We start from the raw sequence: 24,563 nt of genomic DNA on the forward strand, positions 1-24,563 counted from the left end.
TTAAACTGAACATACTTAAAGAGCCATGAACTTCCATGCTGCACAGCAGTGTTCATACATGAACTACTGGTGTTTCTGTGTGGAATGAAACACACAATGTACAGATTTTATTATTGCAATGAATTCAGTTCAGGTGATTAAATGTGATTTTAAATGATTGTGAAAGGTTATTTCTCGTCCTTCACTGTAAAAAAAAACTTGTTTCTGTCAACCTGTCAACTTTTCTCATAGTTTTTTATGTGCTTTTTTAGTAAACCAGTTGGCCAGAACCATAATTGTAGCCACAGTAGGAGGGTAAATCTAAGAAAACTGAAGGGGAAACCTACGTGTTGTTGAGGCCCAGTTGGGGTCCAGATCCAAATATTGACCCTCCGACCACACTGGATCTGTCCCCTGAGTGCTGAGAGCCCTGACTGAAGCGGACCCTGTTGAGCTGAGCAGGGCTGAGCTCACTCTGGGCTAAAAACAGCTCGTACTGCCTCTTCATGGATGCCAAGACCACGTGGAAGAGGATGAGTGGGCGCCGCATGGCCTGTTTGAAAATGCTCTGAGCTCTGGAGGTGATGCAGACAGAGACGGGTCATGGAGGACAGGAATTTGGCAACAACGTGCTCTCAGATCATATATGAGGAACGAGTGTGTGGTACTGGCTGTTGAGGGAAGATACAAGCTCTCATTAGCGGGACAACGCACACATAGAAGGGGACAAAAATTACATTAACTGTAATTACCAACATCAAGGCAGGAAAGAGATAAGCTACAGAACATTGTGCACACAACTGCTTAAAATGTTTAGACATGAGCTGGAAAACAGAGCTCATGAATCAACAAGGAATCTTTGGACACAATGTTTTCTTGTATGGAGTATGGAATTTGAGCAGAAATGCATAGAAGGCACGACGGGAACTTAACATTGTTCCCAGATGTAATAAATAAATAAATAAATAAATAAATAAAAATCAAATGTTTAGTCTGGATTTGCTGGTGGCACTTAGCATATAGATAGACTGGCCAGGGGTTAGAGGATGTCTGAATTCCAAGAATCCCATTTCTTGTTTTTAGAACCCTCATTACCATGCCAGTAATACCATGCTGATTCCACCCAAATGACAGCCGCTAAGCTGCTCGTTTCGCAGGCGGCACTTCATTGGGGCTGTGTCATGGGAGCTAGGCGTGTGTGCCGTACCAATCCACTCCTGCAGGATTTGGTTTCGACGGGGTTATTTCAATGGTAATTTACAAAAAAAAAAAAAAAACAATCTCTCACATGCGCATAGCGAGGGGCGGCGACTGAGTATATGTGCATGAGTGTTTACTCTCCCACCTGCACATATACGGTGCCATCAATCCAGTAATCAGCAACCATGCGAGCATGACTGAATAATAAATCAGCCCATCAATGCATCATTACATTCAGTTAGATTAAGCACCTCAAAATATTTACCCATGCAAAACAATCCATGGAGATTAGACCATCACTTTAAATTGTCGCTCTGCACGGTACACAATCAAGCCGGGGCGGATGAGTGGGGGGAGACAAAAAGTTCAGCTCCTTCCCCTAATTTCCATGCAGATTCGCAAACATCATATGCATTCGGATGCGGGTGAGGAGCTTGTGAGAAGGGGGTGCGCGCTCTGAACGCGACAAAACATCACTCCCTTGTGGATTTGGTCTATAAGCCTCTTTCACACTAGACAAGGCTTTAAAAAGAAAGGTGGTGTTTACTCAAAACAAAAGCATCATTAAAAAAAGGGGAAGAATCCCAATACCTCAGTGACATGGCACACACTCTAGTGAACACATTTCCATAATGGGGTAAGCTAACCACGATAGTTTGGAGGAGGAAAAAAAAAACATCCAAAATCCTATTCTGATGTGATTTGTAGTTCAGCACTATCTCTACTGAATTTTGAAGAGTTCCAAATGTGTTTTTTTTTTTTTTTTTTTGTGTCTCAATTCCTGTCAGTCACTCGCCAGGATGGCTCCAAGCTCGGAGCTTTTGGGCGACCCTGTCCAGCCCGATCTGACTGCAGGCAGGTCATTTGTTGGCAGCAATGTTGGCTGTGTCTTACTGTGAAGCAGCAGACATCCATACACTGATAGAAAATCCAGACAGAAGGAGAAGCAATCTATTGCGCAGCCTGATACACAAAGAACAGTTATGCAGCTATGAGGCTATTTCAGCAGGCGTGCTTGTGTGTGGCACATTCAGGCTCATGATGTGAAAAGTCTCAGGTTTATATGTTCACCCTGATCTATGAGGCCTGTAGCAGCATCTCTAATCACCTCTAACCATCGACACAATGCAGAGGATGTGCAAAATCTTCGGAACTGAAGAGCTTGTGGAAAAGCAGGTTGGTACATAAGAGGGGGTGGAAAGCTGACAGGAGCTTACTGTTCGAAGCGCAGGTGGCGAATATCTCCCTGATTGATCCTGATGATGCAGTCATTCTCCTTGAAGAGTCGCTCCTGCTCGGCTTTTCCACCAGGCTCCAGGCGCTTCACGAGCAGGCCATGAGTCCTGGAAATGATCAAGTGATAATACAGAGTCAAACACAGCTGAAATAAATCTAGATATCCTCAACATTCTTGAGCTATATTAAGTATAGAAGTGTTACTGTTAGGGTTGAGCTATGATGACAGGCCACGTGCTACAAGGCTACAACTAAAGGTCAATATCCTGATTCTACTAAGGTACTTATTTGAGCTTTTTTATCTTAAGCATCATGGTTTGATGAGAGCAAGGTCAAAAATGTCAAGAGGCAGCTGAATGACTGAACAGCTGAAAGATCTGCAAATGTGTGCATTTAAGCAATGGGACTGAACCAAAAGTCCCAAAATTAGTGAACATTTTATGATAATAGTTATCAATTTGGTCTTTCATTTACCTGTTAGAGATATAAAAGACTCACAGTCTAAAATCTGAAATTCTAGCTTGTAATAGTAGGTTAAGCCTAATGTGTTTGCATTTCATGATTCATCAACTAACCTATTAACAAGAAATGCCTTTAGGAGCCAGTAATAATGTAATTATCTTCGCACAGTTAATTCAACCCTACCTGCAGGTGACTCTTTCCTGAAGTTAACTTTCTAGACTTCAAGCATAAATATTTTGCTGCAGGCTCATGAACTGGATTGAAAGCCTCCATCCCTAAATCTGCTTTCCTGTAGGCAGGTTTGAGAGCACGACAGGGCCGAGTTGTCTGAGGTAATCCAGCCCAACAGCTAAGAGATCAACTTATGACCCTGGAGGAAACGCAGCAGTTGCCTTCAATAAAGTTTAGGGTGAGATCTCGCTTTAGAAACCCAAACAGTTTCTTCTCAGTGCTCCAAAAAAGATACCTTCCATTCCACAAAGGCTCCCCTCCCCAGCTTCCTCTAAATAAATACATCAGCGAGCTCCTTTTGGGCTTTAGTTGGGCCCTGAGGATAACCACATGCAAAGAGATCTGATGTGCGCTGGCACAGCACAACTACAAACTGCATCTGTCTCTAAAGCGGCAGATGCCTGAGGTAGCAGGTAGACTGACACCCTGCGCACTTATTTTGTAACCTTGCATAGAGGAAAAAGTGGAAAAAAAGTTTGGAAGATTACTGATGGAAATTTGAAATAATGATGAAATATATGATAGAAAGTGACAGTTTATCCTGCAAGCAGCCGATTATTATGAGTGCCGAGGACACAAGCTGCTTTTGTGAGTTTCATCCGACCTCCCGTCGCTTCACTGGACACATAACAAAAGTGCTTTTAATTTCAGACCCACGTTTGCCAAGTCATCAAGGGCACCCAGTCTCAAGCAAGCGCGCCCACCTCGGGGGAAAAAAATTGCCGTAATTGGCTGTGTAATGTGGACGTCCATGCTCAGGCCTGACACTCATCTCAGCATCTCAGCGGGGGTAAATCATCCAGTGTTGAGACAAAATTAAATATCCCAAAACCTCTTCCGTCTCTGAGGGTTTCGGAGCCGTGTTAGCGTTTCAGCTTAAGTGTGTTGAACACAGAGTAATTGCAAGGCGTGCACGAGTAGACATGATTGTTCTTTATCTCCATACGAGTTGGCAGCTTGAAAACAAAGTATTACGCCCGGAGATTACGGAACTGACACAGTCTAATGACTTCTGATCCGGGAGCAGACAGGAGACAGTAGATAAAAGAGCACTGGTTGATCCCTGATCAGTATTCAAAGGCGCAGCAGGGACAAGTGCAGATAAGACGGGGTATTTTAGCAAATTTAGGATGACGACTTTGTAAAAAGCACGAGCTTGCGGACTGAAATGCACTGCCACTCTCACAGAAGAGTATTTTTAGATCATAAATCAGTTATGATGAATATGATGAAAGCAGGAGCTAAAGCAAGAGCTAAAGGAGAAAAAATAAAATCCTGATTAGTTGCCAAACGAAAGCAAAAGAAGCTGCCGAACGAAGCTTGGCTGAAAGTGATGACTTTGTATCAAGCACTGATGCAAGCATGGTCCATTTATGCATAATTATGTCTAGAGTTTGCTTTCAATCAAAGGCTGGCTACAGGAATTAGAATACCATTAAACTACACAAGTGAAATGGGCTTGTATCTATGTACACTGCTTGTGAAGGAAGTTCCGCAGGGAAAAGCAGGACTTCTGGATTTCTCTTTGCAGGTAGGACTCTGTTGAATCTCTCCATCTCTCACCTCTGTCCACTCCCTCCTTGGATCTAACTCCACAGTGCAGAGAAGCAGTAGACCTGCAGACCCGCAGCGGCGGACTGTTGCTTTGTTTTCCGTCTTGTTTTCCAGGCTGTCTGACCCCTGTGACCCCAGTCTAGACATTAATGACAGCCTGTCTCCATCTTATAGCTCACAAAGAACAGGAAAGAACCGGGTCGAGTCGGCCCATTAGCATCAGCCTGCTGAACAGGCATCAGTCTTATCATCTCTGATGCTAATTGAAGGCTCTGATAGCTATTAGAGCTGCCTTCCGAAGATGGAGATGCTGTGAACCATTATGATCAGCTCTAACCAGCCCGCTTTTGATCGTTAGAGCTTTTTCAGCTGGTGCGACTCAAAGCGGGCGATCATTTCCCTCCTCTGACTCAAAGGTGTCACAAGTCGATTCTAGTGAGGTCGAACCTAAATATAGTCTCCTGACACTCGCTTATAAACAGCAATGGGATTAGTGTCCCACAGAAACGAAACACAGCACTCTCCACTGACAGATTTGCTCCCTTCCGCAAAATGTCACCCCTGTTTCATCTCCTGTCTTTTTTTCACCTCCTCTCTCCAGCCCCGCTCTCTCTCCCTCTGCCGCGTTCACCTTGGTGTTGTGCCAGTCCTTCGCTGTGCAGCAGAGGTCTATAATCTCCACAGGCTTTTAGTTTGATTACATCTGGCCTCTTCCACCGTCCTTTATTTTTTCTGTCGTAATTCTAAACTGGGATGCGTTCCTTGTCTTTCACTCTGTCATCGCTGCTCTTTGTCGTTTAAAATAAAGGCAAACAGAAGTGCTTGCAATCACCTTCACGGCAGACAGTGTTTTTGACAGAAGACACAGGTGAGACTCAAAGAAAAGCCCGACAACATAGAGAGAAGCTGTCACACTGTATAGAAGAGCCTGTTGTTATTAATAGCTCTTCTGAGAAGGCCAAATTAAAGGTATTAACCTGCTGATTAGTGCCTATTATACAGTTAATTTGCACCTTTTCTTTGCACCAGGTGTTTTGAATTATTCATGCAACAGCAAAACTTTTAATAATTCATTTGTAGGACGCTGTGTATTACATTTTTTTTTTTACTTTTTAATTAGGGAATTATTACAGGTCAAATCCCACATCAGATCCAGCTGTAAAAACTACTGAGGTCACCAATATTGTGTTTCTTCTTTTCAGTGTGATGCACATTTAATAAAATCCCTTAAAACTACAATCGAGAAGATTTCCTGTTTTGTTTTTGTTTGTTTTGTTTTTTTTACCTGACATCTTGTGAACTGAAAGGCACTACATGGATCCCCAGGGGCCCTCCTTCATTGGACACCTCCACCGCCTTGAGCATGGCTCTGCAGAGTGATGATGGATGGAAACGGGGAATGGGGTGGGAGATGAGGGGAGACGTGAATAACAAATAGTAGAAATGGCAAAGCCATGTAAAAAGCAGGAAGTGAGAGAAAGCCCAGTGAGACATGACAGGGTGGGTGCTGATGGGGTGTGTGGGAGGGGGCCTTATTGATGAATGTTCCATTGTGTTGTCTATACAGTCATCCATTACACAGAGACACTGGTGAACAACAGGGTCAATCAGTGACCCAAATGGAGACTCCAATTAAGTGATTAAGATCAGACGGTGGTGCTAAAAGAGAGCACATTAATTGAAAAAACCTGTAGGAGGAGAAGGGGGACGTTAATGTGTGTGGATAAAGACACAGAGACAAATGAATACACACTGCTGCTGATGAAGATGTGTCAAAGGCGTGGCCTCACTTCACGTTCCAGATACTGTCACTGGGATGTGTTTGGTAATTATGGGCTATCAATTAACCCCCCTGCTGCTGCTGGAAAATAGTTCACACCACTAAAGCAGTAGCTCGTTCCTCTAATTGTATGCAGATCCTGTGTTTAGGTTTCTGCAGCCTTTCAAAACTGATAGACTAATAATGATGCCAACGGCTCCTGGAGGCTGGACATTCACATACAATCCCAACATTTTTGCCCCATTTAATTCATTTGCTAAATATTATATCCTTTAGACACATAAACAACCCAAAACAAATTTGAGAATTGTGATTGATCTTCAAGAGATAATACGACAAAAATGATCAGATTTTATTTTCATAACATGTTTGGACAGCTGGACTCTTAATACACACGATTGTTGACATTTGTTACCATATTGATTGTTTATTGTTGATTTGTTATTGATATTGCTGATTCTGTTTCTTGGCCCTGAAAATGGGTAAATGGTGTAACATGTAAAAAAAAAAAAGGATAATATAGTGGGCCTGAAAATAATGAAATTGAAATACTTTCAAGATGTTTTAATTGATGAAACCACTCACTCAAGACTTAATATAGGAGAATGTTCCAATGAGGAATCGGCTCTTCCGACAGGCTCTATTCTTTCAATCCTCCTCTCGTTTCTCCTTTGTGCTTCTTCCGCCTCTTCCTAAAAGGAAAATAGGACACAATAAAGATGAACAATATTATTATAAAATAACTCCTTGACCCCTTGTTATTTATTTATTTCAGTATTTATTTGTCTGTCCTTGGATTGAGATGTCTCATATTTGTTTCTGTCCTTTTAATCCATTTAGGCATTGGACCTATGTTTTAAATTAAAAGGGATTCTGAGTACAGGAACACTGGTCCTGTTGCTTTCAAACATCCCTCCCAGACTCTGATCAATTACTCCCACTCGATTCAATCCACTATGGCCCGGGGAACCGCGCCGGCATGTTTTTGCAGTGATGTGATCAGGTCCAGAGTGAAGGAAACCGGTCGCCGCTCTCCTTCATTAGTTCCTCGAACTCTCTTCATTTCATTTGCTCGTCTTCCTTTAGGGCCATTAGGCGTTGGGATCAGGAGACCAGAGCTTTTACAGGCAAGCCAGACGTCTGAGGTCTTAACTAGGCTCTGGGAATGAGACGGAGCCGTTTCATCCACCCGTTAATGGGGAATAAAATCTTTATCTGACTTTTTTGTGGAGATGCTACAGTCAGAACAGGCAGTGATGACATGCTGCATGCAGACCTGGGGGTGGGGTGGGGTGGGGGTGCAGATAGGACCATGCAGCCATGCCTCAACAGGGGATGAGCAAACATTAGTATTTCATTTTAAATATGATAAGGTCATTATGTAATGTTGCTTCCTGGCTCGTTACTTAGCATATATACATTAGAGACGTGCATGCTTTCTGAGTGTGTGAGCGCCCCATCAAGGCCTTCTCAATATCTCCTTTCTCTCTTTTATTTAAATGGCACAGCCAAATGGGGTTGGCTACTTTCTGGGTACTTTATGGAAATTAATTCAGCCCTTTTTAAAAGCCCCGGATGTCTGAGGTGAGACTTGCGTGCTACAATCAGCCTCCGAGCTCCTGTTTATTCATTAGAGTCAGGTGGTAAGGCGGGACAAGGGCATGGAAATTTCATCAACAGGCTACCCGAAGAGACCTCAACTCACCCCACCTGTCTGGTTGCTCCTCTTGAACCCAGGCACACATGCTTTTAAAGGTATTTGCTGAAAACTTCTACTGCCTTTTTATGGATATTTATGCAATGCAGGCGATGAAAAATGTCTCTGGGTAGTTAGGGGAGTCTGGCGAGATGACCCAGACTCAAAGGACAGCTGAGTCTACTTAAGACACTTTAACTTTAAAAAGAACATGTTGACCATCAACTGTTGCATTGGGACTCAAAGACATATGAAAGGTGACAGTCAATTTTCCCATCTGATTCAAACTATTAATCTAGATCAATCCCTTGCTTTGTGTATTCCAATATCAGAGTTTGAGGACAGGAGATTCACAGGGGTGCAAAAAAACCTTTTTCTGAAGTTCCAGAGTTAATCAGCTGCAGCACAACTCAATGCAACTGAAGTCAATAATGACCACATCTTCAGACTTTAGTCGTCACTGTGTTGTTGGCATTGACTTCTCACTAATCACATCCACAGCTGAATGTGAACATGGTGCCTGCTACCAGAAAAACATGCTTGATTTCAGGATCCCAGAAGTCTTTTTTAGACTCAAAGGTATCCATATATTGTTTTGTTTTTTTTACTCTATCTCCATATGTCAATAAAGATTTATTTAATGTGCAATTATCAATAACAGTAGCACAGTTAACAGAGGATATGTGCTGATACATGTAGTGGAAGTTTAGAAATGAGTCACGAGGTAAAAACATCACACAAAGATGGAGAAGGGGAGAACCAGTGCAAGGTGATGGTTCCATTCAAGTTGAAATCAGACAAATGGTGTGGAATAAAGCAGAAGATGTGAAAACTACAGTGAGGCAATCCAAGTGATACAGAGGCAGGGAGACATGGGAACAAAGGAGAGTGATGTGGTGACTGCAAAGGGAAAATGAGTTGGAAATGAAAGTAATGGGACATAAATGTGTGTGTGTGTGTGTGTGTGTGTGTGTGTGTGTGTGTGTGTGTGTGAGTGATCACAAAATCATTTTTCACCCCCTCAAAAGAAAAAAGATGGTCATATCTACAACCAACTGAAATACATGCTATATAAAACATGACACCTGATACTCCCGACTGATTCAAACCCATGTTTGCGGCCTACAAATGCACCGTTTTCCTTTTAGTTGGCACCAATGTGGGATTCAGGTTTACACGTGAGTGGCAGCAGCAGAGAAAGACAGCTGTTGTGCAGCTGTCCACGTCTCCAATGGATACTTGTGCAAAAAGCTTTTTTTTTTTTTACATCTACTCAACAAAATAGTCTTGTATAGATGCAGTTGTGAATTTCATTTTTTTGCAACTTATTACATGTGGACTGAATAAAAATGACAAATAAAACCTGTTTTCTCTCTTTTGCCTTTGTCACCTGAACCATTTTGAAGCAAAAACTAGAATGTGATATAGCGATGCAGATACCCGCTGGAGCTCTTTGCATTTATTATCAGATATAAATGCATAACACACTCGCTGCCACTCAATTTTTGCCAGTAAACATAGAGGCATGTTTGTTGGTAATAACAACAATGTTTAAGTGGCTTTGGCTTCATCAGAATTTAAACACAGAATATTGTTACACCCAGCCAGCACAAGCACGGTGTCTTTGTTATCGGAGACTCTGAATACACTCTCAATGGACACAAACATAACCCATAATGACTTGATAAGTTTGACATGCTGTGAAACCTTTTAGCATAGTGGGTATGTAGAGGGTTGGGCTAGTCTTGTCTGTCCTTGTGTTGGTTACGAAAAGCGAGACCCACACTTACTTCCCTCTCCTCTCCATTTCTTTGTCTTTGCAGTCATTTTGAGTCTCTCTCTTAAAACCCTCCATTTTTTTTCCATCCCTGAGTGCTTTCAGCAACATGTTCATCCAGTGAAGTGGGGGAACATGGTTTTTCAATTTTGCATGGCACTCTCTTCCTCACTCCCCACATGTAGAAAGAAAAAAAAATGGAAAATTGGCCACAGCTACCTCCGTTTCAAATGTAAGGGAGCAATTTTCAGACTTACGATAACCTAAAAGTATGCAACAGTTCATGGAGAAAAATCTGGCAGCACACTCAGAAAAAGGAATATATTTGCCGATTTGGGGTGGACGAGTGTATCTGTGTTACTATGGCAACCACATTAACACCTGAAATCGACCCATAACTTTCACCATATGCAGCTGGCAGCTTGTGTAGCCGTGTACCAAAGTGTGAAATTATAATTATCTTTAAACTACTGCAAAGTATGAGTATACGCACACACACCGTCAAACACACACTACTGAATATCCGGTGCTGCAGGGTTAGGATACATTATGTATTTATTTGAGACGTTGTCATCATCCATCAATTGCTGTCATAATGGACAAAAGGACTCTATGCGTGTGTGTGTGTGTGTGTGTGTGTGTGTGCGCACGCACGTGTGCGGGCTCCAGACTGAGCCCATCTTTGCTGTTGTGGGTTTAACAAGGACAGGGTCAAAGGTGGTGATGTGTGGTATGTTTCTGGGCCACCGCTCGTCCCTTTAGGTCCACATCTCTGACAGACCCATGAGTGGAACAAGTCTTCCTGCCAGATGATGTCACACATTCCCAGACAATTGGAATTCTCCGTCCACCACATCATTCGAAAACAAACAATAGGAAATGGAAATGTCTCGGGAACTGACAGGCTGGTGTGTATAAAGCAACAGCTCTAACTTTAATTTCATAGGGCAAAAAAAAAAAAAAAAAACCTCTTAAACTCTGTCTTCACCAGTTTTGATCCACAGGCCAGAACTCTACTCAGTCCACTCCTGGTCTCATTACAGATCACATTCTACTCATTTTGACCTCCCATTTTGAAACTATCATCGATTGCTTGCAGAAACACGGCAGAAATTCTTAATTATGATGCTCATATAGGTGTGCCAGTGCTTGAAACACCATATGGACAGGTTACCAAAGCCAAAAATATTGTTTTTTATTCACATTTCCCCATCCTCATCTGTTGAGCTGCAAAAATGAAACCTTAATTGTGCGGAGTGACACATGTCCCTTATGGAAACAAACAAGACAGAGGATGGGAACATGTGAAAATAATTTTCCTGTCAAAAAGCTGTGGGGGGAAAAAAATGCTGTAAGAGTACAGCAGGAGCCTTTATTTTCTTTAACAACAGTTTAAGAAGCCTTAATTATATACACATTACTGAGAGTTAATGCAGGTCAACTAAACACTGTACAGCCGGCAAGAACAAACGGCTGCATTGCGCAATACACCAACGTATGAACACAAGCTGCTGGTAATAACTCCTAATAGTCCTATTAAAGTTCTTTTAAGCTCACAGAGCAATTACCAACATGTTTCTTTCCATCTCAGCTCGAGCCAGAATCTACCAGTAACTGTTAAAAGTCAGCACTTAGAAAAATGAAGGATTTATGGTTCTGGAGGCTTGAATTTGACCTGGAGATGATCCCAGCTTGTGTATTAGAGATCTCAGAAGCTGCTGGTGGACACTGACCTGGTCACCACACATGGATTATGCCTCATGTTACAGAAGCTCTTTCATCGCTCAGATTCAACCCCCCACCCCCACCCAACCAACCCTTTAGGGACAAATTAGGCATCAAAATGTTCTCAGTGAAAAGATTGGACCTGACTGTTGCACCCTAAGACCCCAACCCCACCCTCACCGAGGTGCTTAACCCTTTATTTCAGCACCCAGCCACTGGGCTCCACAGCCATTAAACCAACCAATCTATCACGCGGAATAAGACGATGAGACACTTATTTACATTTATGTTGAGGATAAGAGAGCAGTTTAAAAGCATCGGAAAAGAGTTAAACTGGTTAGTGGAAGATGAGAGGGTCATTATGTTCTTCATCCTGCCCACAGGCTCCCTAAATGGCACTAAAAGGTTGTCAGCAGACAGGCCAAAAAATGTTTCAGGATATTTTCTTATCTTCATTGATTTTATCAGGCTGGAATCTAATGGGCCCTTCAATATGTAATCGCAATGATTTACTCTGTTGACATATTTCAGGGGGCATATTTTGGTCTTTTACAGTGAACGTTTTCTTTGATTTGCACACTAACAGGGGCCAGTTGGATGGAAAATTGCAGATCTGGAAGGAAATCAGAGCAATGTGACACCCAGCATGTGATATCAGTTGCTTTTTTATTGAGAGGAGGGCGGTGGGAGCCAATGAGAGGTGGCGAAGCGATGAAGCTGCAGCTCTATGTTGGCGTGCCAAAAAGACAGGCCAAGTTGGAGCCTGTCCTGCGCTGAGGACACGCATGAAGCCGTTCATATTTCACGCTCCAGCCTCCAGCCTTGTTCAAAGGCAATTTTATGAATTCTAAATTGTGAGTTCTCTCCTGTTTGATAATAACACTCTAAAATGATTTCATGTAGCTGGGATTTCATTTCAAACTTAACTACAAACATTTTAGTTTTTGCCTAATCAACAAGTGTCGTATCCAAGACATTTGAACTCCAATTTGTTGTAAGGAGCCAACAGTTTCACTACTTTGGTTTGAACAGGACATTTGTTTCGATCCTAAGAATCATTTTCAGTTGTCATTAGGTCCCATAATGTATGCTTCACCGCGGCGCACCCAACTCATGCTGTCATAAAATTGACCCCCGGTCTTTACAATCCATCTTCATCTGTCGTGCTTTGTAAAATAGTGTCTTCGGGCCCTGAAGAGTTCAGGCTCTGATGCAAATTTTACTTGAAGTAAGCTGAAGGGACAGACAGGTTCCTAATGCTGTTAAGCAAATTAGATCAGAGATGTGAGAAATGCATTTGTTCACATCCAGATAGAGCGGAGAGGGATGTGAAGGGATGGGGTCTAGAGACAGAAAAGAGCTATTTGTGGGCTGATATTTGGGAAAACAAAGGCCCCTCTCTCCCTGTGTGCCGCTCACTGTCCTTCTCTTTGTCTCAGCGCGGCAGTACTTTTACGCTCCTTTTGTCTCTGCATCGGTCAGTCATGGATCTGCTGTGTGTGGAATATATCATCCACCAGCGCCTGTTTCATATCAGGGCTGGGCTGATCTATCAATGACACAGCTGCCTTTGCCTTTGCCCAATGTATCATTAAATTACTCTTTAATTAAATTAGCTCTGCTAATTATGATGGCTTAAATCAATCACCTGGTCAATAAAAAAGGTCCAAAGCCTCGGGGGAGGTCTGAGACTTTTTTCCAAACCTCATCAATAACAGCCACAACAGGAGTGGGCTACTCTTGTGGCGGGGGTGTGTGTATATATATATATATATATATATATATATATATATATATATATATATATATATATATATATATATAAATACTTTGAATTAAGTTAGCATCGCTAGCATTTTGTCCAGAGCACTTGTAACTTGTTCAGGCTTCCTTAATCCTGTATAAATGCTGGATTCAGATGATGTTTAGTAGTTGAATAGCAAATGAGAGTTTTTAGACTAATTTAAAAAGAATGCAGCGACTCTCCTGACACCCGACAAAGGTACAGTGAGTTGAGAAACTGGGGGCTCGGTGTCTCTGTGGAGCTGTTGTGTATCCATGCATTAAGAAAGAGCTATGTGTGCTTTTCACAAATTAATCATCATTTTGAGCTTATTGAGTGGGAGGACAGTCTGCTTTTCACTGCTCAGGGTGTCTAATCCATCTTTCAAACTGTGAAGGTCAGTGAGCAAATGAAATACCCCCCCATCCAAAAATACCACTTTAAGAAGAGAAGTATGCTAATAATGCTAATTAGCACAATAAGCTGATGGTAAAACTTCATCCTTTCAATTCATCATTTGAATTGTCTAACTCATCAGTGTTTTGTAAAGCAAATGTTATAGCAGTGGGTAAAAATGACAGCAGAGGGTACCAAACTGACACAAATACAGATAAATCAACAATTGGATGCTCAAAATACTCAAGGAGAGAATGTTTTATTATGCGGTAAAGCCGGTAAACCTTTTGCACACTTTGTTGCCTGTTACTTTAGCAGGTAAATGATCCATCCTGCGGATCAGCCATTGTTGGCAGCCTTGCTGGAGTAGCAGAGGTGAGTGGGGACTTAACTATAACACCAGTCGGCAGGGGGTGTTTTTCATTTGGTTTTAATGACAGGCTTATATTCTGGGATAAAAGGCAACCAGAAAGCCATTTAGCCAGGCCTGCACTCTCAGCCAGACCAGAATGAGAGTGGCAAACTGCAGCAATCAAGTGCACCCCGACAAGGTGGGGGATGGTGGTAGAACTGTGGTTCAGCATTGCTTTTTTAAGAGAAATTGTTTGCGGTGTTGCATATGGTTGCAGCAGGTGACATCAGGAATGAACCCAGTGATCAAAGTGCTCTAATTAACAGGGAGAAAAAAATAAAAAGACTAAATCCAACAACTGACTGGAATCATGATGTGTTAGGAGCCAAGAGACATGAGATTACTCAGATCAGTATTGGACTTTTGGCAGAATTTCAGGGAGAAGAAAAAAGATACAATTCATTAATTTTTACACTCCTGTGTCATAAAAAAACAACAAAAACCATTGTGTTTGCCTGTTATTACAACATAAAACCCCAGCACACATACAAGGACTGCAGGGAACGCATACATAAGTTCATGTTTCAGTCAATCATCAACAGCAGAGCTCATAACAGCATCAGCGGGATTCTCGCTTCCAAACTCAAAACACATCCAAATCAAAAATACCACTTTCAAACAGAACCAGCAGGTCGATGTGCTTCTGGATGTAGTCGAGAAGGGATTTGGGAACATCTGCCTGTGTTATGATGGGGCTCAGCAGGGATGCTGCTACTACAACAACTCTGCACATCTACAGTGACAGGAAAGTCCATTACAGATGGTATTCTGACAGATCAGCATCTTAATCCAAAATATTCCAATAAGGTTGGATACGCATACTTGAAACTCACAAATGCTTAGACGAGTGTTGGCCCAAAAAAGAGTTCAGAAGAATTGTTTTAGCTCAAACCATCTGAAAAGGCTTCAGTTTTCACTTTCCCATCAGTTTAATCTGGTTTATAATATATATATTTTTAATTTATTCTACTGAAAGAAATGAAAGCAGAAGGCTGCTGGAGCCTACTTTGTGAGTCTGACGCTAGATTTCTCAGAAATGACTTTTACAAAGTGACACAGAGTGGGTGGCCACTGTGGCAAAATCAGCAAATGGGGAACTGAAATGGGCTGATTGGCCCTCTAACAACTCTTCCCTCCTCACACTTATTCCTAAGAGCCGTCCTGCTCCTTCGTCTCATTGCCTCACAAATCACACAGTCTAATTTTGTCCCATTTGCATCTGACTGTGGCCACTTTTGTTCTCCAACCAATGCAAATGAAAAGGGAGGTCTCGTTCAGACAGGATGGCGAAAGCAGCCACGGCTCAGGTTTGTCTGGGGCTCTTAAACGTGAGCGTTTACTGCCGGCCAGGATCGTTTTGTGTTCCATGAGCAACATAAAAGCACTGAACCCTCCAGTATAAACCAATGCAGCAAGCTGTTTGTGGCAATTAGCAGCTCTGTGGAAAGATGTGTGGCTTAAAATGGTGAGGGGACAAAGTGTGGAATAAATGAAAACGCACAGTAAACAACATGTTTACTGCCTCAGACCTAGTATGAAGGTACAAAGCTGTGCTATAACATACAATATAGTACTAATACTCAATTAATGTATTTTTTTCACAAATGTAAGATTATTTACAGCTATTAAAGGTGAAAATGATTTCATAGGATGAGTCAGGACTATGGCTTTGATTCGGCTTTGTTCTTTACTGTCCGTGCTGGTTTGGCTCCATGCTGGAAGCCCCATTTTATTCCTAGAAGTCATTATTGTCTCCGGCTAAGGTGCCCCTGCTCCCTGTGATTTGTGGGTAATGAGCTGGCACCCCCCTGCCCGTGTTCAATTATTCTCATTGAGAAAGTGATTTTTCACTCCACGGAGCAAATCGGAGAAGGGGAAAGCATGAACTCTAATCAAGAATTAACATGTTCCCGACCAACAGAGGAGCTAACAACTGCCAGGCTAACGCTGTCGCAGGTGAGTGATGAAGAGCGATGAGAGGATCAGAAATAAGACAACCATATCCATCTAGTGTTGTGAGATAAATTTAAGAAAAACAAAACTTGTTTTGTTATGCTGCATTTTCCTCCTCATGAGCTCTGAATGGGAAAGAAAATTAAAAAGTCTTTTCATTCTCAGAGGTGAATGTTTGCGTCGATGGAATCAACAAGGCTCCAAAACATTCCTATTCTCTGACATATCATTTAAGCCCTTATCAGAACTGTGTGATCAAACACACACACACACACACACAGAGTCTGACAGTCAGTTTAAATGTTCCTGGCCAAAAAAAGTGTGGGGAAACAAAAAAGAGTTCCAACACTGTTTGATGGTAAAGCAGGACTTAAGGAAGACAGCTTTGAGAAGAACTTAGAATGACAGGTGTTTCTTTCCAAAGAAGCTGATTTGTGATAAAAGAAAACTGTTGTGATTTCTCTTCCTTGGTCCCCCGTTGACAGCCTTTTCTCACACTGTCCCTGGGAACTACATTTGTCTTCAGTGTTATGTGCCTGGGATTAAGCTGTGGAAAGTTGCTCTGAATTGTTAAAAACCAATTTATCTCCTTCTCATTCTTGGCCTGTCCTTGTGAGCGCTGCATGTGAAGGTGAGAGGGGAGCCACGCTGCATAATAATGGAGCCCAGAGTCAGTGTGTGAAGAGTGCAGGGATAAGAAAACTGGAGTTAGAAACTATCTCAAACATTCTCTAAACATCACTTTGGACTGGAACATTTCCAGACCTCCTCCTACATGTTTGTTTGTCCTGTGTGAACTCCTCCTTCTGTGAACTGGTGACATCACTTTTACCAACACACCCCAGAGGTTCCATGGCTTCGCTCCTGTGAAGATTGATTGATGATACAGACTGCGTGGATTGGAAGGAAAGACCATCAATTAATTTGTTATAAGACTCTTTTTTTTGCATAAAATGTGCTATCAAATATTCAGATATCAGCTAATATGTGTTAGCAATTAACCTGAAATTGCATCACATATGCCATATTAATGGGTTTATCTGAATGTCTCACCTGTTGATAGGATATTTTAATAATAACTCAATACTACATAATTTAAGACATGTTTTTAATTATTATTATTATAATTGTTATTCTAATTATTATTATTATTATTATTCTAATTATAATAATTATTATTATTAGTATTATTGTTGTTGTTGTTGTTGTTGTTGTTAGTAGTAGTAGTAGTAGTAGTAGTAGTAGTAGTAGTAGTAGTAGTAGTTTTTTTTCTTTGTTTACCTGGTTATATAAGGGTTTTAAAGAATGAATTAGCTTCACTGTTGGGAGGAAGCAATGTTTCTGACACATAGACAAGTCTGAGGAGTATCTGTAATATTTAACACAAAGAATTGTGAATCCATAAATTATCCATGCACTTGACCTCACCCCGTTGACCACAGAGACCTCAAAGCCAAAAATTCTATAACTGTGTCTCTAAACTGCTGCAGGACAACCATGTTGGGGCCCGACTGCATGTTTTTGGAATGAGGGCCGTTTTGTCCGTGCACAAAACCAAAACCCCTCGTTGCTCATTATCTAACACTGGCCCGACTTTTAAGACGGAAATAAGACGGCAGATTGGCGAGGGTGGAGGGGAGTGTCCACCTGTTTCTGATTCCTGCCTGGACTGACAGAGGCGAACGTGTCAGTCAGGCAGTGTTTCTGTTTTCTCTCCATGCTCAACTGCTCTAACAGCGCCTGCAGCTCACCCTGAGGTCTGCAGATTCCATCAGCTCTACCCAGGAACAAGAGCTGCAGACATTAAATACCAAGAATTAAGCCAAATGGTCTCACTTAAGGCCTTTTTTCCCTTCATATTAAAAAAATATCCATCCATCCATACTTCTATTGTTTTTTTTACAGGTCCTGATTCTAAACTTGTGAGGTACTGGGCATCGTTAACAGTCTTCTGTTGTGATGCACAGTTTAACTGAGCTATGCTAAAAATTTGATTTTAGCATCTCATCAGGCCTTTTCCAAGTTTACTTTTAACAGGCGAATTCCAATTACATGTTCTCCTCCTCAACACTAAGTAGCAATATGCTACTTAAATGTGGAAAATCATACAGCTTTGTTCATCTTGTTCATAATGAAACAGGTTTGTTATTGTTATCATGACCGACTTTCTTAGATGTTTCTGTTCCAGCCAGCCAGCGCGGAGGTTCTGGACATTTCCCACATGCGTTGTCTCGTTTAACCCGCTTATACATAGTGGAGAATCACATTATCTCGGTGTCTACAGGGGCTACACCTGTGAGGATGTTTGATCTGTTAGAGAACCATGAAGATAGGAAATCAGGCATTAAACAATTTTGATTGGACAGTAATGTCAACGCAGCACAGCGCGCACATCGTGGATCTGTCCCACTAGCGATGTAGAATCTCGTCCTCCAAGCAAGAAATCTCGTGAGATCACATGCTATCTAACATAGCTGTTGGGGTCCAGGGTTCCGGGTTGTGTTTTCCTGCAGGGGGCGTGGAGGAGTCATTATTGGCAACAGCTGGCGCTGCAGGCAGCCGCACCTGTCGGCAATTTCCATCAGGCCACCTATTTAAGGAGGGAGTGCCTGCCTACCAGTGTTGTTTTGGTGGGTTCCCCTGCTTGTTTGAGGTCTCCATGCTGTCCTGCTGGACTTGTGAATGTGCAGAACCTGACTCCTGTGTTGGCTCTGGGCTGGAGCTCTCTCTGCAGCCCTGGAAGGTTAAACTAGTGCTTCCCTGCAGTCCAGGAGGACTACTAGTTTGAGTTTGGTTGAATAAAACCTGATTTTGGACTTTTTATCACTGCGTTCTTGCCCGCTTTTGGGTCCTGTAAAAACCCAACCTTAACAATAGTGCAAAACAAAGCAATAGAAAAGAATACAACATGGAAGAGGACATATAAGAAGAGGGACCGATGGATGTCTTGGGACTATTTTAAAATTAAAAGACTGTGAAGAAAACCTTGAAAGCAGTGCCACCAGTCTTGTTATTTACTCCTGCTTTCTTGTTCTTCAGTCAGCTTACTTCATGGTTGGCTACAATTCACTCTGATCACACCTCAGACCACAGGATAAACTTATGAAGCATAAATAAGGGGGGAAATCAGTACAAAAACAACCACCATCACCCCACTTTAGTCAGATAAGGAGGGCTTCAATGTTAGTCAGACTAAGGCATTTACTGTAAATCCCACACAATAGAGCGCACCTGACAAGCCGCACCACCCAAATTTAAAAAAAATAAAAAATACACATATAAGCTGCCTCTGACTATGAGCCACAGATGGTCACTTTGAGATCTCATTTGGTGTTAACGGAGGCCATCTTACAAAAGATCTATATATGCAAAAATAAGCCTTAAGTAGCTGTTAGTTGTATCATCAAGCAAATGACCTGCAATTCTGTGTTTGTGGTGAATGGAGATTGTTGAATAGTGACCGCTGATTTATATTTTTTGCCATTAAGGCGGCGAAGTGAAAACGACCACATCAGTTCTCAGCTCAGGTCAGAGTGTGTTGCTGTGCTGATTTGATTGTCGCTTTACTGCAGAGACATTAAATAAAAGAATGGTTCACTGATGCATTATTAAAAATAAGTTAGAAAAACAAAATAAACAAGTCCACAGATCCATCTGTGTTGTCATGCTGTGATCCTTTTGATTAATTGGGACAAAATAGGAAAAGAGCGTGTTCAGACGGCTACAGCTTGAAACCGATTGGTCTTATCTTGTTTCAGCATGTCGGCTTAAACCGGGCACTTCGCCACTTTGGTTGTCTTTACTTGCCAGACAAGGTGTCTCATTTAGACAACGCAGCGATGAAAGAGAGCCGGCGGCTTGATCAAAAATCAAAGAGAGTCGCTTCCACTTCCACAACTTCATTATGTAATGCTGTGTATATTTCAATCTACCTGAATTTAACAGTTTGCAACAGCCACAACTGTTTAACACAGCTTTCCAGCACTGCAATAAAAGCAGTAATGTGACAATTTAATGTCTCAACCCAGCAGCAGCAGTGTGGACTCTGTGCCAAGTGGAGGAGCTCTACAAACACAATGAGACAACCACACCAGATGGAGGCAGCAGCAGCATCGCCACCACCTGAACATGCTGAAAAAAAGTCCATCCATCCATCGATCTACAATCCATCCACCCATCCATTCATTCATCCATCCACCCACCCATCTATACATCCACCCATTCATCCATCCATCCAACTATTCATCATCATCTGTCCATCAAACATGAATCTATCCATCCAGTGATCCATCCACCTACCCATCCATACATCCACACAATCATTTTTTCCATCCATCCATCCATCCATCATCCATCTACCCATCCATCCATAGATCCATCCATCCATCGAACATGTAAACAGTTATCCATATTTAACTTATCTTGAACAAATCTTGAAATGAGTTGTTGACTATATTATTGAGCCCTGCTCTAAACAGTACACATAATCCCCTTAATCTCTGTTCTTTTGTGATGATTTTGCACAGCTCTGTGTTCCTCCATGTGAACTATTTTGATTGGGTTAAACCCTTCTGTGACTGACAGCTGGTGTCAGTCCAACCTCTGGTGCGGATCGTGCTAATGGCCTTCAGCTCCGGTACTTCATCATGGCCACAAAATAATACAGCAGGGAGGTACTCAGGCAGATCCAAATATGTGTATGCATGTTTAATCGTGCGTGCGTGTCCGTGTCTGAGTGGGAAGGCCCATTAGCATTCATCAGCAGGATAATAGGCCAGCATGCTTGTCAGCTGTTTGTATAAAGTCCTAAAGTGCTGGTGTTTATGTGCCGATGCCACATTTGACAAGAAGGCTGGAGCTCCAGAGAGCTGAAACACGACCTTGGACAGAGACGTTCAACAGTTAGCTGCACAACAGAACAGCATAAAAACACAAAAACGGGGCATCAGAACTCCTTTGGCAACAATGACTCCTCGAATACCCTGTATAGTTCATGATGAACAAGGCTACTACGGGAGCTGAAAGGCAGCTGGGTACCGGCAAATAAATGATTGTTATTAGACTTTAGTGCTGGATTCCAACTCACATTTTCTCTTGTGTCATATGTGTGTTCTGTCTGCCTGTACTTTCATGAGGTCAAGCTATAGTTGACAGAAGCCTGATCAGAAAAAAGGATTTTAGACTTACATAGCAGGATATATTTATTCATGAGTCTCCTGCTGGTAATATTCATGTCCAAAATATGAGTCTGACTGAGCATTTGCTTCAGATAGTATAGAAAAGGTATATGGGGTCCACCTTCCTCTGAAATCTCTTTTCTCAATTTTACTCAACCTGACTTGACATTCTAATTCAAGGGAAGTTCGGCTTAGATATAAATGGTAAAGGCTGCTGAAAATGGATGAAATAGAGCTTCCACGTGTACGAAGGCTGTCACAGGAGGACTTGATGTCAGGAGAAGTGCTGGAAGGTGGAAGTCTGAAGATCAGAGACTTTAAAAGATGTGGCTGCAGGATGATCAGTGTGTCAGGGAGCAGAAACAACAGAAATCATATTTTAGTTTTTAGTTTTTTCCTCCCTTTATTTTTAACCAGATGAACATACGAAAGAAATAAATAACTGGAAGAACAAATACCTGTTAATTAGTTTAATTTTTCAAAGACCTGAGCGTGCACATGCGTGCACTCATTATCTCAGCCCGCCTTTGGCTCTGATCACAGCGGTTCTCAACTAATCCAGTATGTGTATTTTTATCCCACAACACTTCTGCGCCACAAACCCATCAGATAAAATATGAAACAGTCACACGTGGGAGGGAAGGAGCAAGGTACAGTGAGCTGACAAAAGAAAGAAGTGTCTCTCCGAAACCAGCATCACCTCTAACCAGCAGATTTGTGTTTTCTGAGTCATCGCGAGTTGCGCGGCTGTCAGATTACAAAGGCTCCGGTTGCACCCAGAAATTAGTGGCTGTGTACTTGCTGTCAGGCCAGCAGCTCCTCAGGATGATGTTCAAACACTGATGTTGGTAGGACACCAGCTCTGGTGGAATAATTTCACATTTCATGAGATTAAACATTCAGGAATATGGGCAAACCTGCAGTGATCATGGACTTGGAAATTAATTTGGGATAAACAGATTTTAGAAATGTTTTAGAAATATACTGAAGTCTAAAAATAAAACCACTTTATCATAGATCAGAAGCCAAAAGAGGATTTTATCTATTACTAATGCATAATAATCTGTATCAAAATAAATATTGAGACTGTGAGACCTCTCATGCAGTACCCTCAGCAGGAGCGTCCCTCTACATGAGCCTGGTCCTGCTCAAGGTTTCTTCCTGTTAAAGGGGAGTTGCCACTGTTGCTTGTCTGGGGTTAGGCCCTGGGATTCTGGAAAGCGCCTTGAAACAATTTTGATTGTAAAAGACGCTATATAAATAAAGATTGATTTGATTTAATTGATTTGATTCATGAACCTGACAATCAGTATAAATGTTAAAGCTGGATCATGGACATGAAAAATGTAAAAATGTCGCACCGGACGCTGACCCTTGAAGGAGAAATCAATTTAACACCTCCTACATGGGTTAAAGTGGTGCTGAAGTGATGGCTGGACAGAGGCGGACAGACACGAAGAGGCCCTCTTTACGGAGCACTCAGTGGCCAAGGTCACCCCTGCTCTCAGCACGCAGAGCCCCTGTCACTTTTAATAACTTACACAGAGATTTTCTCCCATCTCTGACAGGTTAAGCAGTGCAGAGATCAGTCGCAGAGGGAGTGTAGCGGCAACCGAGCAAGGAAGTGTAACGAACAGGGCATACAGCTGCTGTACGAACGGCCCGTGTACGTAGAACAGATGATGCCCGATTCTGGCGTTTGTTTAGTTACTGCTGAGTTTAGTGCACCATTGCGCTTGATCTGAGCTACTCTGACAAAAAACAGAACAATATGAGGCACACAGAAATCTAATTTTCTTTTCTTGCAAATCAGGTTTGGGCTACAGTGAGATGTTTAGGGTATCAATCAAGCTGCAAAAGAATTGTTTGGGGGCAACCTGGTACAGCGCAGTGGCAATGGAAATATCTGTAAATCATCATATGCGTCAATAAATATATGGAAGAACACCCGATTTACATGACCATGTTTTTGCAAAACTTGAGTTCTGTTTTGGCAAAATGGCACGGTATTATGGTTTCAGGGAGATCCAGTTGCTGCAAGTGTTCGTGGACCGTATGATGAACGATCAGAAGAAGAATCATGGCAACGATGGCAGATTGGAGGCACAACCTTCTGTACCTGCTATTGTCTATTGAGATATCTTGAAGAAGAAAACTGTGGCCAACTTAAAAAAGAATGCAGGACGGGGCCAAACGTCCAAATGAGGCCTCCGTACCTGTTCCTGACGGTCAAGCCAGCGGTCTACCATTGGATGGTTGGCACTGAGAGACGATCGCATGGTCTCTCTCTGGAACTGAGTGGTCCAGCCACTCGCATCCCGAGGCAGGCTCCTATAAGCGTGCCCTCCTCTGCCCTGCACACGACCAAGAAGAAGAGGAAATGTGGTTTTACATTAAAGCCGCAGCACAAAAACAAATATTAAAAGATAATAATTGTTCAAGCGTTGCATCTGTGTAAAAGCTGTAGTGTTATATCATATCGGGAGAATCTGTCTTCCAGATGTTTTTGCTTTTAAACCGGCAGTTTCATGCGTTGGTGCTATCAAACGCATTGGACCACAGACAATGTGTGATGGAAGCCGCTCAGTTGATCTTGGATTTGTGCCACACACGGCGAACATGTTGTTCATTCAAGTCTCGTTCCATTCCATTCCCAAACCCTAACCTTTCCACACAGCCGCTAATAAGAGGCCTTTAATAATAGGACAGCCACAGCTGAGCTCTTCCATTACACAAAAAGCACCCTCAAAATGTTCCTACCAAGGTAATGTCACACTCGCAGGCTCGGCCCGACTTATTAGAAAGGCCAAAAGCACAAAAAAGCACAGGAACGCACAAGATTACATTTGGCACAGCCCGCTTTGGCATTGTGTTTGCTACGAATGAAGGTCACAGCGCTGAAATCATTTGAATAAAAATGGAAAACAAAATAACACTAAAAACCACAATGAAGAAGCTATTCAGATAGGCTGACAAAGCCACGGGAAGGTGTTTGAGTCAGTTACAAAACAGCTGCTGGAAAGGGAGACAGGAAGAACAACAGATCCACTTAATGGGAAACAAATAAAATATATTATTAACCTTAAATGTACACTCTGGGCAAGACATGCTTGTGGTAATAAAATGAGGATCTTTTGAAGTCACATATGTTTTAGTGCAGTTGAATGTGGTTTGACGAGGGTCAAGGATGCGCTGCAGATGG

General features: G+C 42.2%; 1 protein-coding gene across 5 annotated transcripts in view; it reads right to left on the bottom strand.

Annotated features, from left to right (window-relative positions):
* The window catches only part of pard3aa (par-3 family cell polarity regulator alpha, a), a 240,686-nt gene that overhangs the window by 131,649 nt on the left and 84,474 nt on the right, over positions 1–24,563 (bottom strand). For 4 of the 5 annotated variants that reach the window (XM_029843172.1, XM_029843171.1, XM_029843174.1 and 1 more), the window contains exons 5-9: positions 23,578–23,715; positions 7,028–7,134; positions 5,948–6,031; positions 2,397–2,522; positions 327–554 (exon numbers count right to left, since the gene is read on the bottom strand). In XM_029843172.1, the coding sequence (XP_029699032.1) occupies positions 327–554; positions 2,397–2,522; positions 5,948–6,031; positions 7,028–7,134; positions 23,578–23,715 (683 nt within the window). The remainder of the gene's footprint in view (positions 1–326; positions 555–2,396; positions 2,523–5,947; positions 6,032–7,027; positions 7,135–23,577; positions 23,716–24,563) is intronic. The other variant, XM_029843175.1, reaches the window with a different exon arrangement.

Source organism: Takifugu rubripes, chromosome 10 (genome assembly GCF_901000725.2).
Source record: "Takifugu rubripes chromosome 10, fTakRub1.2, whole genome shotgun sequence".
NCBI lineage: Eukaryota > Metazoa > Chordata > Actinopteri > Tetraodontiformes > Tetraodontidae > Takifugu > Takifugu rubripes.